This window comes from Toxotes jaculatrix, chromosome 15 (assembly GCF_017976425.1).
Source record: "Toxotes jaculatrix isolate fToxJac2 chromosome 15, fToxJac2.pri, whole genome shotgun sequence".
Taxonomy (NCBI): Eukaryota; Metazoa; Chordata; class Actinopteri; family Toxotidae; genus Toxotes; species Toxotes jaculatrix.
This window is the reverse complement of record NC_054408.1, coordinates 25,801,553-25,817,769: the sequence shown is the minus strand read 5'-3', so window position 1 is coordinate 25,817,769 and position 16,217 is coordinate 25,801,553. Positions and strand designations below refer to the sequence as shown.

At 39.6% G+C, this 16,217-nt stretch overlaps 2 protein-coding genes across 4 annotated transcripts in view; both read left to right on the top strand.

Moving 5' to 3' along the window:
* The first annotated feature begins 1,421 nt into the window (after positions 1–1,421).
* LOC121194295 (interferon alpha/beta receptor 2-like) lies at positions 1,422–15,147 on the top strand. Of its 2 annotated transcripts, XM_041057082.1 has the most exons (9): positions 1,436–1,540; positions 1,616–1,728; positions 2,073–2,189; positions 2,418–2,538; positions 8,045–8,217; positions 8,574–8,731; positions 9,316–9,475; positions 10,823–10,953; positions 12,043–15,147. In XM_041057082.1, the coding sequence occupies exons 3-9, from the start codon at positions 2,141–2,143 to the stop codon at positions 12,691–12,693; spliced, it is 1,443 nt and encodes a 480-aa protein (XP_040913016.1). In that variant the 5' UTR covers positions 1,436–1,540; positions 1,616–1,728; positions 2,073–2,140; the 3' UTR covers positions 12,694–15,147. The 2 variants fall into 2 exon arrangements, with proteins under 2 accessions (XP_040913017.1, XP_040913016.1); XM_041057083.1 differs by lacking the exon at positions 1,616–1,728 and having other exon boundaries at positions 1,422–1,540.
* A 762-nt stretch (positions 15,148–15,909) lies between these two features.
* The window catches only part of LOC121194766 (interferon alpha/beta receptor 2-like), a 29,479-nt gene continuing 29,171 nt past the window's right edge, over positions 15,910–16,217 (top strand). For both annotated transcript variants that reach the window (XM_041057781.1, XM_041057780.1), the window contains exon 1: positions 15,910–16,146. The gene's annotated coding sequence lies outside the window, so the exon portion shown is untranslated. The remainder of the gene's footprint in view (positions 16,147–16,217) is intronic.

Below are 16,217 nucleotides of genomic sequence, written 5' to 3'. Positions count from 1 at the left end.
GTACAGTGTGAGACAATAAAACATTTTTTCAAAGTTCTTTTGTGGTTGTGTTGTGTTTAGTGTGTTTTATTATTCTTGCTCAGCATCTTTACATGAGGTGTTTATAGCAGAAGAAACAGAGAGAACAAATGAAATGGAAATACTCTAACGTGCCTGAAACTGAGCTGCAGTACTTGAGGAAATGTAATTTTTGACCTAGCACTGCTTCAGTTCCTGAAACTCATAAGAGTAACTATCACTAAGAGCAGAACACTCAGGGCACTGGAGCAGGACTCACCCGCATGCTGAAGATGGATGATGTCATGCTGACGTCGCTTTTCATGTATAGGTGCACTCTTCTTATTCACAGTGACTGGGGGACTTTTGAATTTTGGTGGTAAATTCACCATTTTTGAGTTCATCACAAAAATACAAGTAAACATTTGGTGTGACCAGTATAGTTTTATTGAAACAGGAAACCCAACTGTGTGAGACTGCACAGTGTAATTTAACTTTAACAATGGAACTATGTGAGTGCCACAGGACCAGAGTAGGAGCATTCCAAGGACTTGATTTTCCTCATACCCACTCATGAACATTCTCATAGACAATCATTTTACAAATAGCTTATGTAATGGCAAAGCAGGAAGTCACGGAGAACTGTCTCCAGACAGCCCTCTAGCGGCCTGTGCAGAACAGTCAGGCCTGGGAGTTACCGACTGACGTTTGGTAACCACTCACTCATTAGTAATCGCAGTAATACAGGAAGTTAAATAACTCTGTCTTCAAAATAATGTGAACTTGTGTCGTGGGAAGCAGGTGGAATAACCGAACTTAAATGAAAGTAAATACGAATACGACCCCTTTGTGAAAATGTCTCACATTCTTTACCTTATATAAAGTTGGATATTTTCTGTGTCTGAGGCAGTGTCGCAGCTCTCTTATTCCACGGTGATGCGCAGTACGAATCGCGTTTTGGTCGGGTTCGCAGGTCCGCACCATGCGTTGTTGAGACTAGGAGGCAGGCAGCTCCCTGTAAAGGTTTAGTCACACGAAAAACCTCCAGACCAAACTCACACACACACACACACACACACACACACACACACACACACACACACACACACACACCGGAGAACCTCATGTTTTCACGGGTTAAGTCACTCTAGAGAGAAGGATGTAGTGGGTCCGTTCGACAGTGGTCCATAATAATATTCATAATCCATAATTATTATCTGTGATAGCAATCACAGCAGTCAAATACTGTATATAATGAGTGCGTTCATAATTGGGTTAAACTAAGGCTTACTACATATTCCTCTTGTATACTGTACTTTCACTCTGGTACTTTATTAAAAATAAAAGTCTTACTGTTCAACAGCAAAACTTTACTTTGAAGGTGATACCGGAAGTAGCGCTGTATTGCGTGTGCCATAACTTCACAGAGTTGAGACCAGATTGTTGACAGCGCAGAAGGTCCCCTCTGACTGAGGGCAGCTTTACGATCATTTCACTTTTATTTCTCGGCCTCTGAAGTGATTTTCACAGGCTGTGTGTGTTGGTAAGTCACTGCTCCGTTTGGCTGTCAGCTAAAACCACTTTATCTTAAAAAGTAAGAAATGTCTCTCTTAATCAGCCAGGTTAGCCACTCAGGTACACTCAAATATGCTGACCTGCGTGCTCACGAAGGAAGAGCTGCCGGTATGAGCAACAAGCAGCTGGCTTAGGAAAAAAAGCGCTGTAGTTAAGGTCAGTTTAATTCTTCATGGTGTACACTATTACAAGTGTAAGAACTGCTCCGTAAACTATTGGTGGGTCAGTTACGCCATCCTAAAAATGGGTCAACTCTAGTAGGAAAATTAGTTGTCGGCTGAAATTTTAAACTGTTAATAATAATATTCCTGTTAGCCTTCTGACTCCATTGCGTGAGCTCAAACAGAAGATAAACTCTGTCAGCTTAAAAAGAAATCTGAAAATATTTGGCGCTTTTTATTATAATTAAATAAAACAAACCAAAAAATGACGTTGTTATATCGAGATAGTCTGGTATGTCTGCTTCACAATGAGTATATGAAACTGTTCTCTGTTTGCAGACACTGAAGAGTGCAGTGTGCGGACGGTGAGACAAACATACCACCTGGTGCTTTCTAAGGACGAAAGGATGAACTGTTTGCCTCTCATTCTTTATCTAGTGTTACTGCTTGACTATGGTGAGTAAACCAGGCTCTCTCAGAGAAGTGAATCAGATGTTTAGAGCAGGTTGTAATTTGTTGAATACCTGAGATACCATTATCCTCTACACACCCACTTACTGTTAACAGTGCTGATGGATCATGAAAGCACTCTGCCAGGTGTGTTTTTGTTCCTAGTCCCGTTCCTTGTGTTTACCACACTGTTTGAGTCAGACTGCATAATGTGTGTACTTCTTGTTCACACAGTGTTCAGTTCCCTTCCTGCTCCGGTCAATGTTTCTGTCATCTCTGTCAACTTCCACCATGTCCTGCGTTGGGATCCTGGACCTGGCACCCCACCAGGAACACAGTACAGAATCTTCAAGAGGTAGTTTCTCTGTCCACCATTTTGTTGGCTGTCTCTGTTCTTATTTCCTATCACAAGTCGCATGATTTCCTCTTTGGGTAGGAGAGCGTGCCCCATCAGACTGTATTCTGTATATTTTGAAGTCTGTAGCTCCAAGCATTCAAACTGTCAAGTAGCCAAAGTTGACAAGGAATTTCTGGTCAAATTCAAAATTAAATCTTTCTTTCAAACAACATTACGCTACAAAAATTTAGATTTTTAAACTTGTGCTGGCATTTAATATTTTGATTATTTGTGTTTTTTTTAGTAAACCATATATTTATTGTCATTTTAAGAAAGGTTATTATGGCAAAGCATAGACCACAATAAAAAACATAGCATCACAATATGCTAATGAACTCTCTCCTCTGTCTTTGAGATAAATAAGGTTATGGAAAAAAAGTAATTAACTCATATAATATCAGTAAAAATAAAATGAGCAAAATATACAAATGGAAAGGAGGGAAAAGTGGTGTGAAGCACAGTCTAAATTACATCAAGGTATCATTCAGGTTCTTGTATAATGTCTAATACCCTGAATCAGTTAAGTACTGGGGAATTCCACAGCATTCTTCTATTAACTGGTTATACATTGCTTTTCCTCTAGACAGAAAAGTTGAGCAATCAAATTCAACTTCCCTTTGCACTTTACATCAGTTCAAACTGTTGTATTAAATGGGTATAAAATGTTCTGTCAAGAAAACTGTTGTGGTATTAATTAAGTCAGGTATCATATTGACACTATCATTAAAAAAAATTACAAAGATAATCAGTCCTAGTGTTTCCCTTAGATTTCTGAACAGTAGTTTCATTCTTGCTATTTTTTTCCATATTTACTCCATATTCATCAACTTCAAATATATGTTCTTTATCTGCTTGTTCCGTTTTTTTGGGGGGGTATATTTATAGAGACCGTTTTACACATCTTTAGCATCATTCCATCCTAAACATAAATCATGACACACTGGGTACTTTTGGAAAAGTTGGGACCTTGACTAGAATTTTAAACGTCAGGTTTGAACAGTGCTTGTTACTCCCACCCAGAAAGTGTTGTTTGTATTCTGATGTAAGGAAAACAACAAGCTCATCTGGCTAACCTGTCCTCTGGTTTACAACCTGGTGGTTATTATCTGACTGCTCATGTTTCTTGCAGCTTGACCTTTTTTTTAAATGTTGTAATCTCGTGATGTCAGATCTCAGTGCTTTGGTGAATAAAGTGTTATCTTACTGTATAAAACTGATGCAGGAGATATGAAAATCAGAACCTGATCTGTCTTATTATCTATGGTTTTACTTGAGCTTCTCCTTTGATGGAATATCTGACTGCCAGGTACTTTTTCTTCCCTTTAACCTCTGCTTTCTCTGACTGCGGCTGGGGCGTTGTGCCACAGTGTTGTTGGTTTCCATCCACTAAACGTCTGGTGTGGCACCTCACTGTGTGCGATCCAGCTGTGACCACAGAGAGGCTGACTGATGCTTATGAAGGAACTACCGATTCGAGTACTCTTTTTTTTGTGATTCAGTTTCAGATGATCTAACCTTTTATTTTGACAATCAGATTATAGAGAGGAATACACATGATTCATTTCATGGGTGGATTTGACTTGGAATCACTAATATGATAATGTATATGAAAATGTTAGTCGGCTTCAGCATCAGGATAAGTTTGGTGATATTTTTCCTTTGTACTTCTTGTCTACAAATCCCATGTTCAGACCCAAACCAACAAAGATTGGGTGAAATGCTTATTTATTACTGTTTAGACACACACAGTTTATTTTGGCTCAATCCTAGATCCATTGTCTTGGTGCCAGAAATTGTCACTGGAGCACATGTGGATTAATCCACAACAGCCCCAAAAATGCACTACATTATATCCTTCTGGTGGAGTCACATTTGCTGTTAAAACTGTATTTTTTTGGCACCTGAAAATACAACATTGACATATTATCACCTTAACATTTTTTAAGGTGAACATGATCATTCATCTGGGCTGGTGTTTTTGTCCACCTGTTGAATCTAAGTCCAGCATCCCTTCTCTTTTAGCTCTCTGTTTGGTCTCTACCAACTCCAGAGGGACAAATCTGGCTGTTCAGCAGCTAAATGCTCCACTACACCAGCTGCTCTCTAACTTTATCTGTTGTTTGATGCTGGGCAGTTAACTGACTGGGTTTCACAAAACTTTTTTTTACTGAAAACAGCTGGCGCAGTATCTGGAAAAAGGTTGAGTGGAGCTTGCTGGTGGAAAACCAAAGCAATGCGCTAGAGGAAGCTAAAATTATCAGTGTAAATAAGAGGAAGTGCAGATTGAGTGATAACTCTGTGGTTTTGTCTCAGCACTCACATAGTGTTTTTAACAGCCACAGAAGGCAGCTGTTTTCAGCGAAAAAGTTCACTGTACACTACCTTCTCAGCGCCAAACAACAGACGAAGTTAGTGACTACGATTTAGCACCTAAAAAGCCTCTGTCTCTGTGGAGTCAGCGTAGCCCAAAAACATAGAGCTAAAAGGACAGCTATTATTGGACTTTATTCACCAGGTGTCCAACAGAACTCCAAGTCAAAGCTGATGTTGCTATGTGTTTACCATATGTGCAAATAGGCAACTGTATACATGCAACTTTACCATATAAACTTAAAAGTTGATAATACATCAGTTTTCAGTCTGTAGTTTGTGTTTGCTGCTTGTAAGTGGCCAACGGATCAGCTTGGCGGGTTTAAAGTGGGTAACTTACAGTTTGTTCTGCAGAATTTGGACCTTAAAACATAGAACCTTTAACTTTACACTTATTTATTTCATCCATTGTCCAGGTGTAGACACTGATTAGTGCAGCTTTAAAGATTTTCGTTCAGAAACATTCAGATTTGTAGTAATTCAATTGACTCTGGGCCGAGTGCCCCAAACAGGGAAATTAATTCAGAAAGGACTGACAGATGGACTAGCATTTTTTTTTTCTTTTCATGAGATTTAATGACAATGATGGAAATAATGGAACAATAAAGTAGAACCAACATTATCCTTTAGATTTTTGTGAACAGAATTTCACGTGATCATACCATAACCTCTGTCAAATCATTCTGATTTTCTCAAAGTTTTCCTTTTTGGAAAATTAAAACTGTTCCAAAGAAAACTGGTGCAACCCTGAGCAAAATTTACTTATTTACAGAAACGTATAGTGGCGCATTATTTCTCCCTCTATGATGCTTGTGGGGGTGGTATTTTTTCTCCAGGAGGGCAGTAGAGGGGAAGGCACTCATTTCTACCTCTGTGTAGCCTTTGCTTCCAGCCATAGTACCCCCATTTGCACTTTTAATAACCAATGCAGTCATTTTATTCATTTTATTTACTTTATTTAGATGCACTACATCTACTCTAGGGTGACAAATAAATGTCACCCTAGAGTAGAAAACTAACTCTCCTTAGCTAAGGGTGACCCTGATGCATTGTGTATATCTCAGTCAGGGCAGTTAAACTCTTGAAGATGTGAGATTATCCCTTTCAGCCATTGCAAAAGATACCGGAGCATAAAAGGCAGAACCTCCAGACTCATCAACAGCTTCCTACCACAAGCTGTTAGATTACTGAACAGCTGAATCAACCACAGTCATATCCACCAAAGACAGCTTAAATGGGTGTTTTACCTGGCGCTGGTCACTTTTATGCGCAGCACTGGCACTTTATTGACAGTAGCTGCTATGGACATCACTGGACAATTTTTGCACATAGGGCGTCTTGCAATATGTTCGGGGGGGTTTGAGTGTGTTTGTTTTCCTTCCTTTTTCTTAGTACTTATTTAGTATTTATTATTACTATTTTATTTTTTCTATGTTGACCTTCACTCTCCTAATCCCAGGAAACGCTGTCTCATTTTGTCTGCACTGCAGTTATATGTACGGCAAAGTAGCAATAAAGCCTGATTTGATTTGAGAATGTTCAATTTGAAGTTAAGAAACAAGGGTGCCAGACCCATCCAAGCAGCAGCCAATGTTCAAATACAGTAGCAAGGGGTCATTTCCTTGTTCCTGCACTGCTAGCTCCCTCTGGCCCAACCAGGGTGTCTGCAGGTCTTACGAGCTTTGATATGCACTAAAGTCAGAGGGCTGTAGGGAAATGTTATACATCTGCAGTATAAAATAAGAGTGGGATTGTTGTGACAATGGATTGTGCTCCCAGGAGGCCAATTTTTTTTTTGTGGCATGTCAGTCTCCATCATCAGACCTCTTACAAACATGGTCACTATGATGTGGATTTTTCTGGCCAGACTATGGACCCTCTTGTCAGAATTCTAAATGTTCTAGTCTTCTACTGAGAAAACTCACTAAAGTTAATCAAATACAGGAGATCAGAGAAGTTGAATCTAGAAAGCTTTATTCCGCAAACACGGAGTTCAAAAGCATGAGCAGTCCTGCAGGAGCAACGGAAAAATCACCAAATGTACATTATATTTTATATGGTAGACTGTACCCAGGCTCAAGGACATGTCTGGGCATTACTGGGCATGTCCCTTTCTGTTTCCCTTGGTTTGGTTGGTGCGTTTTTACTTGTGTCAAAACTTTCAGCAAACCTATCTTTTCCTGGAATTTTGCAGGCCTGATTTCTATTGGTGTCTCTTCTTGTCTCATGTGAACCACAATTGTCTCATATTAACCATACTTCAACCACACTTTGTTTTTAATGGAATCTGGGTTTCTTTTGACTGTTTTTTTTTTTTTAAAACTTTCCAAACTGATCCCTTTTCTAAGGTTACATAAACAGGCTCTGTCTATCACACATCTCCTTTTCAGTGTCATTAAAGTACCAAACACATGCATGCAAAGCATGAGTGATAATGCCTTTGTAATACAGCAGTAACAGACAGAGTGGGGAATAAGAGAGCAACAGGTGCAGGGTAGAATTCAAGACAACATGTGCAAGACAAGTAGAAAACAAGTGGACTTTCCCACATTGGAGTATACACAGATGGGTTAAAACACATTGCACAAAACCTGACACCTCAACTACAGCACTAGGAAGGAAGTTCATTCAACACACAAGCATTTAATCAAAAACTTAAATATAGCCACAAGCGGCAATTTGCTGTTCTATCCTTTTTTGAGCTCAACAGAAGGAGCCAGCTGAATCAACAATCAGCTGTGGCTCAGGAGGCAGAGTTGGCCACTAATCAGAAGGTCGGTGGTTCAATCCCCTGCTCCTCCAGCCTGCTTGTTGAAATATCCTTGGGCAAGATACTGAATCCCAAATTGTCCCCAATGTGCCCATTGCTGTATGAGTGTGTGTGTGAATGGGTGAATGTGACTAGAACAGCGCTATATAAATGCAGTCCATATACCATTTACTAAGCTGCAAGCAGGAATGAGTGGGTTCCATGCTTTACAAAGTTGAGCAAAGTCACTTCAGCTGTTCTAATTCTGTTTAAAGAAGGCGTGGGAACAGTCACACTGCTTTGCAGGCTTTGTGATGTAAAAATAACATGTTTGTCGTTGTGCAGGGTGAATGGGAGGAAAAAGAAACAGCGATTGAGCTCAGTATCGACAACATCATTTAAAATGACCTTCAAGAAAAAAGAGCATCCTGTCACTTATTACCTGACTGTCCAGGCGTTCTACAACCACACCTTGTCTCCAGAGTCCAGCAAATACGCTTTTAGCCCTTACACAGACAGTAGGTCAACATGAGTGTCTTTTGAGTTGCATGTATGTTGAGTAGGATTTAACGAATGGCATATTATTATTTGTTGACAGTAGATTGCAGTGACCCTTATTGATTTTCCCAAGAGAAATTTACTGCAGCAGTAATTTCTTATTTTACTTTTTACTACTTTTACTATCTGTTGTAAATCTGTTCAGTCAAGTAGCAACTCTTGAGTTAAGCTAACTGTTAACTCGTACTGAAATGAGAAGTCGATGAATTTTTTAAAAAATTTTATAATCTGTTAGTTTTATCATTTATTAAACAAAATGAATAAATGATAAATTTGAAAATAATTGGGGTTTTTTTGTGTGTGTGTGTGCATCAAGCCATAATAGGTCCTCCAACATTCTCACTGGCTGGATGTGGGAACTGCATCCAAATGAACATATCACTACCAGAGGCTGACAGAAGCTCAGGAATCGATGATATCCTGAGATTCTACGATGCTCATTTCAGAGTCTTGTTGAGGAGAGACAAAAAAGTGGTGAGAAATCCATTTCCTTTCTATTTCACACCACACATTTCTACTTCTTCTTCTTCAACTGTTTTGTATATTATTACTACACTTACAGAGCTCTTTATTAGGAACACCATACTGATACTTTTTAATACTTTTTTGCTTTGCTTCTCAGTGTAATTGAATACTACGCGTCACCCTTTTCAGATCTAACTCAATATAATTATTTCTGCTGTCAGAGCAGCTCTGTCTCTAACAAATATTAGTAGAACTGAAACTGCAGTTTCCTCCTTGGATGGGAAATAGTGCCATCTGCAGCCTCTCCACTTTATATGTTTGTGATTCGGTCCAGTAGAGTTCCCTATGCAGACCTGGGAAAAGTAAAAGCTTTATTTTTAACTTGTTTTCCTACAGCATGTCATATCTTGAAAGGTATTTTCATGTTCCCACAGATGTCGTTGACAGTTTGAAAAAATAAAATGAAGGCACGTGGTGAAACCAAGATTTAAATCCAGTATTGTGACTGAATCACAGTATGGAGTGCTGGGGGTGTGGATATGTCTCCAATTAATAATTTCAATCATGTTTTTTTCTCCTTTCTTAACCTGCAGGACTCCGACTGCGAAATAAGAAGCAAGAGTTACACTTTTAGCAACTTAAAGGAAGGTGTGGAGTACTGTATACAGGTGCACACAATGATTCGTGTGAACAGAAACACTCAGCCATCTGCTTGGAAATGCACCTTCACTAGCATTGTGGAACCACACAGAGGTGAGCTGAACTTTCAGAGCTGATGTTAGTTGTAACAGTGTTATGGTACAATTATCAAGATGCTGAGCTGAAATCTTGTGAGACATCTAAGATGGCGCTGTGGGTACCGGCCTCAGTGTGTTGGTGCGCTTTGTGCTTTGTCTTAGTCTCTCAGTTCTTGTTTATTTATGTTTATTGTATGTACCAGCAATACCACAGGAAATTCCTCGGATGTGATTCTGATTCTAAAAGGGCGTGGTGTGAAGCACACAAAATGGCCCAAGCTCTGTGTGTCGAGAGCATGCCAGTGCAGTTTTTGTAATTTCATGGCCAGAGGTTCCTGGCATATTTGGATATGTGGTGGTGGGATCATTATTGTAGGAGCTATTTTGCCAGTTTGTTTATTTATTTAGATTATTGTTGATTAAAATTGTTTATTTTAGGGTTATATTTTGGGGATTATTTAGAATGTTTAAATTTGTTATTGATTAGTTTATTTTACTTAACTTAGATTTGGGATTTATTGTCGCTAGGAGCACCTAGGTTATATAGGTAAGTAGGTAGGTCAGTGGCCCAGAATGCACCTGGGTGGGCTTATGGTTTTTTTACCAGAGCAGGAGAGGCAGCAAGGACAGGCTTGTTCATTGTTGTTTGCCTGCAAATGGGCTAAATAAACCTGTTACAAAAGTGATGCCAAGATTTAGAATTTTTACTGCCTGCGTAAACCATGTACCCATGGTGCACTAGTGATTATTTGGTTAAATTAAATTGAGTTGATTTTCTTTTTGTTTGATTTAAAGTGAAGGAATCTATTGACAGATAGTCACTACAATTATTACATTGTAGTTTGGGGTGTCACAATACTTGGTATTTGGTACCAATACGTCCGGTTGATATTGAGAATTGTGAAATTCCACAATTCTCAATCTCAAATTTCAAATGACTTGAAAAACACACACACACACACCACTTACAGTCAGTGTGCAAAGTAGTAGTTTAAATTGCCTGACACGGTGACAGACCTATACCTAATCTGGGAACGCAGTTGACATGTTGTTACATAAACTGGCAGTAGGTCACTCCGGGTAGCACAAAAAATGATGATGACAAACACATACACTCACTCACACATTGCCCTAGGTTACCCCATGCTTTTGGATGATTTGTTGGAACTTCGAGTTACCAACCCATCAGGCAAGGAAATAACCTTTTTCTGGAAAATGGTAGTTTGCCAGTGCAGAGGTACATTCACATCCTGGATCTGCATGAAAATAAAGACCTACATGTTGGTCGCACGTTTTGTCACATTGTCCAGTAAACACTTCCAGACTGAAAGATTTATGACTGTGTATGTATGTGTGTCTTCAGACCCTCTTATTTTAGGTGGAGTTGCTGCTTTTGTGAGTTTAGTTGTGGGTATCCTGATGACCTCCTTGTCTTGCCTCTACTACACTGGATTTCTCTGTAAATTCAAGGCACCTCTGCCTGGAGTGCTAATTGTAAGTCTAAGCTATCTATCTGTCTGTCTGTCTGTCTGTAATCTGCCGAGCACACAGTATCCACTACCTGTTCTGTATTTTGAATGCTGGCTCTCTAACATTGTCCACTTCCAACACTAGCCATGCAGTTTTCTTTTCCCTTTTCTTTCAAGTCAGGCTTTGAGATATCTATCAAGACTTGCTACTGCTCCAATGTAATGATGGTTAATGGAATTTGTGTAGTTCTCACAGTATTGAAAAATGACATTTAACCCCATTTAAACTTGGTATAAACTTTTGGGCTATCTCTGGATATCTTACCTAAATCAGGAAAAAGGCATTGAATGCAGGTGCGTACAGAACGTGCTGCAGCCATCAGACTGGCCAGGCCGCTTCTGGCAATGGTGTGACAATTTTTATAGCCTTCTCAAAAAGACAATCCTACAGTCACATCCACCTTACACACAGTGTTTAACCAGGTGTGAGGAGGTGAGAAAGAAGGCAGGGTTTGAATAAGTTCTGTGTACAGTATAGAGTGCAACACCTTGAATGCCTCCAAGAGGAGACAGTTATCAAGTGTGCATCCTCATTTCTGTTCGTTCTCAAAACAAATGCGTTTTAAGCATTTTGGTAATTTTCCAAAAAACCCATTTCACAAGATGTGTGAATGTGAGAAACCTTTTCAGGACCTTTTCATGTTTCACTCAACTACTTCAGATACTCCTTAGATGTCAGAATCACTGAGGAAGTAGTTCTAATTAAAATGGACTCTTTAGGGACCCAAAATCCTGTGTTATGATGTCAGTAAACTGTGCATATCAAAGGAAACCAAAAGGATTAGCCAAGGAAATGATTCAGTTTCAGGAAATCCAGCTTCTGGGCAAGCTTCAATTGAGCCCTGAAGTTTCACACTGAAGATTTGCAGTCTTAGACCAGTTTCCAGCACCATAATTTAATTTGGTTGAATAGATGATACTATACTGTATTTGATGGTGCAGCTTTGAGTTGACATATCAATTACACTGTCTTACTGTCATCCTCATCTTGAACTGTCATTCCTCCTTTTCCTTTCTCTGTCTCTGTCTCCTCGTGCCCTCTTTGCCACTCTAGCCGACTCGGAGAAAAGGCTGCACCCTGACCCCAGAAGAGACAACCACAGACCCGGTCCACATTATCCTGCCGACAGAGAAACAGAGGGAGCACAACAATCACACAATGCCACATCCTGCCACTGTGGATAGCGAGGAGGAAGAAGAAGTGATGAACGGCTACATGTTCAGAGACACACAGTTTTCCTCAGGTGACAGTTTGTGCTGGGGGAACAGCAAGGCAGCTGTGTCAGAGGACTATAAATTGTCAGCTGAGGTGGAGATACCAGACACAGAGTTTGATGTTGGGGTCGTGCATGAGGGTCTTGATGAAGATGAAGCCGAAGCTGAAGACGCAAAGGTTTCTTTCACGCCTGGAGAGGGTCAAAATGGACTACAGGATCACGTCACAGGTGAGGAGGAGGCCGAGGAAGAGATGAACGAGGAGGAGGAGTGGTTTGACAGCTCTGGCGATGTCAATCTGTTTTCAGTCACCCTCTCTGCACTGTGTGTAGATGAGGAAGAGCAGAATACAAGAGACTCTCTCACAGACCTTTTGAAACTATCTGATCTAGAGACTCTGCTGCCCACCATCCCAAAAGGGATTTTGAACCACACAGACTCACAAACTGAGTCACATGATCAGACAACTGTGGAGTTAATACACACATGAAGACTTTTACGAGGCTTGGTGTTAAGGCAGGCGCGCAGACACCTCTTGGTACATCAAAATCTGTTTTAGTAAGACACCACATGTGAGAAGCACAAGAAGAGGAGGTGGAGGAAGAGGACAAATCCTTCACAAATATGGCACACGCGATATTTGCTCTGATGAGTATTGTGTTTGTGTATGTGTAGTGCATTTGTTACAGGCAGGTACACTCCCTTCTATAAAAGGAAAAGTGCAGCTGAAATATTTGATGAAGTTAGAGAGGTTTGGTTTTGTTGTTTTGGTCTGTTCTCCTGTGCTTAAGGAAAGACAGGGACGGTGTTACATTTCCGTTACAGGTCCATCACCAGCAAACTTCCCACATCCACATCCTTTGAAAAGAAATTGTTTCTCAGTACCAGCACCAAACAAGCCAGCACGGGTCCAGAAATGGGAAGAAAAGAGAAATGTTTTATATGTTTCATATATTTGTATATGAAACATATAATGTTTAAAAGATACAAAGTAAAAAAAAGTATTCTTAGCACTTTGTAAATGTACAAATGAGCTTCATTTGAGGTAGTGTTCATGAGTGCTGAAAGTCCTGCTTGAGCCTATGGTTCTGTTTAATCTTCGGTCTTCTCATTGTTTCTTTATTTCTGTAAGGTGCTCCGGATAACATGCTTGCATGCAAATTCATCCTGTGTTAATAGACCTCTTTCACAACAGACATTTTGACATGTCATGGCAAGAAAACCGCAGGTGTAATTAAAAACAGTTACAGGGTCTTGCCGTTGCTCATGCCTGCTCAGTGAATAGCTTACTGGGAGCCCAGTTTTAAAAATTGTTAAAAATTGGTGGGATTGCTGTGCAAGTGTTCCCACTGTTTGCTCTTCATATAGTCTGTGGTCCAACGTTAAGCTCTCCCACCCTTGAGAAAAACACAATGTGGGCACTTTTAAAACTGAGTCCTGAGACCTATCTTTCCTTGTTAACTGCTGTTAGAAACTCATACCTGCATCTGTTTGAGGATGCAGTTCATTTTTCTGATAGAAACTGTCCACTGAGACTTTAGTTTTACATTTTATTACATTTTAATTCTATTTCCAGCTTTGGCAGAATGTCATTTCAGCTCCCAGCTCCTGTTTTACATTTCAGCTTCAACACGTTTCACTTCTTTTCAGTTTATATCAGCATTGCTTCACAGCACTTCACTTCAGCCATCAGCATTGACACTGCATTTTCTCGAGGAAATGCATTTTCTAGTTATTATCTTTCCTCTACTTACTTTTCTTTGCAATGTGTTTCAGAATTCGTGGACAGTTTTTCCCATAGAAATGAATGGACAGAATATTCAGAGCTTAGTGTGGGTGATCACACAGACTTGGAGAAAAATTTCTGTTTAACTTGTCCTCATGGCCACAAATTTCATTCCTCAGACTTTTTTTTTTTTTTTTTTTTAGCAGCAACATCGGGCAAATGTGTACAATCACATCTGTATACACAAATCTGTATACAACACACACGGGTTTACACACACTTCAACAGTTTTCACTGCAAACATACAAACACACAGACACACAAAATCATGTTTAGATTGCATTTCAACAGATGTTTACCAAGTAAACCAAAATAAAAAGTGGTCATTTATTGGATATAAAAATCACGCTGTTTAGCAGCCAGCAGTAAGAACATAGTCCCACTACATGTTCTCCAGGAATTGCGTAGCCTAATTACACCTGCACTTTTCCTGCTATGACAAGTCAACATGTCTGCTGTGAAAAAGTCTGTTAAACCAGCAAGATGATGTCACATTCATGTCATATTGGAGTTGCCATAATTATCAGTTTCTGATTTGTAAATGGCTCATGTTCGTGTTAATATGTTAATAAGTGTGACTAATATCACGTTTTTTCCGAGTAATTCCAATATCTAATATCAAGTCTGTCCCATAATAACAGCTCAGAAACTGGGATATATCCTGGGACTCACAGGCCTGGCCTGAAAAGCCAAACAAATAAAGATGCCTCATGTTAGCCAAGCCACTGTAAATAAATGCAAATTTCATACGTTTATTATAGGGGCCTTTTTAATAGCAGACATTTTGACTTGTCAGTGCAGGAAAAACACAGGCAGGACTTGTAATATTAATGATGGCTCTGTAATATTTAAGTGTCCCAGTAAGTCATCACAGTGAGCCAGAATGAACAATATAGGACCATGAAGCAACTAAATGGAATTCAGACAGATTCTAACCTGTTTTTGAATGTAATGTGTTCACCAGAATCAAATAAGTAAATACATTTTCATAATAAAAAAAGATTATTTTTAGTGATGTGCTGTGCACATCTGTGAGAAGTGGAAATGGAGGCACTATTCATTCATTCCAAAGCCACTGTTTGATCATACTGTAGAATATTTTTATAATGTTATAATATTATTGTAATAATATCCTGTTAATAAAGAACAGTACTCTGATTTTTTTTTTTTTTTATCTTCTAGCGTCATAAACAGTGTGATGTGATCAGTATGTGGTATGCAAGTGCTATTATATGAACACGTGTGTGCTGTTCCTTACATGACAAAGACATTTTATGAGTGGTTTTAGTCTTAATGTTGGACATTAATAATGTCTCATTATAGCGCAGTTCCTGCCTCCATGTCTTACAAACAACAGACGACTACAACTGAAGGCGCTCCCCACGATGAGCAGCGCCTCCTCCCTCCCTAACGGCTCCTCTGCTTCTACAAGGTCACGTGATTTCCTATCAAAAGCCACTGTCAATGCTACCTTCAGGAACTGCCGGACAAATTGTAATTACTCTACAGCCAAGTTTGTTGGATTATGCGTTACCCGAAAACGCAAAACATGACTTTGAGAAGGTTAAAGTGGCGCAATCCTGTCTTCACCTGACAGCATTAGAACGTATGTTGTTTATTATTTCTTTAATATTTGTAATGTAACATACATAACAGACTGCTTTGTTGTCTTTTTCCAGGTGTATGCTACCACAGTTGAGTTAGTAAATGTCAAGTTTTGGTCATTGTCGTCATACGACTGTGAAACAAAACACATGAACACCCTCACTTTTCCATACAGAAAATGACGCTCTTTGCGATAAATGTACGATACATTTTGTGCGAACAGCCACATCGCGCTGGTTTGGGATTTCAGCTGTAGCAAAGGTGAGGTCCTTAAAGGCAGCAGGAGCAAGTGTAGTCGGGAATTTCCGTTTGACGCTTGCGCCGTTTGTTGTAGCGGAAAGCACAGATGACGGAGAGCCCTCTCAGGACAGATAGCTGTGATATTAAACAAACGCTGGCATGTTACAAACATTTTTTTCTAGTCTGCTTGACTTGTTATAAAAACTTTGGCTCGTCGCTTAGTTTACATGTGTACAAAGGAAATCCGTCTTCCGTCTGTCTTCTACCTCGCGATACATAACGGCATCTGTTCAGGCAACAGTTCACAATTCTGTAAGTTTTTCCTAATGAAAGTAACGTTAAACGGAATGTTTTAAGCTAACTGAGACGATACCGAGGCAAAG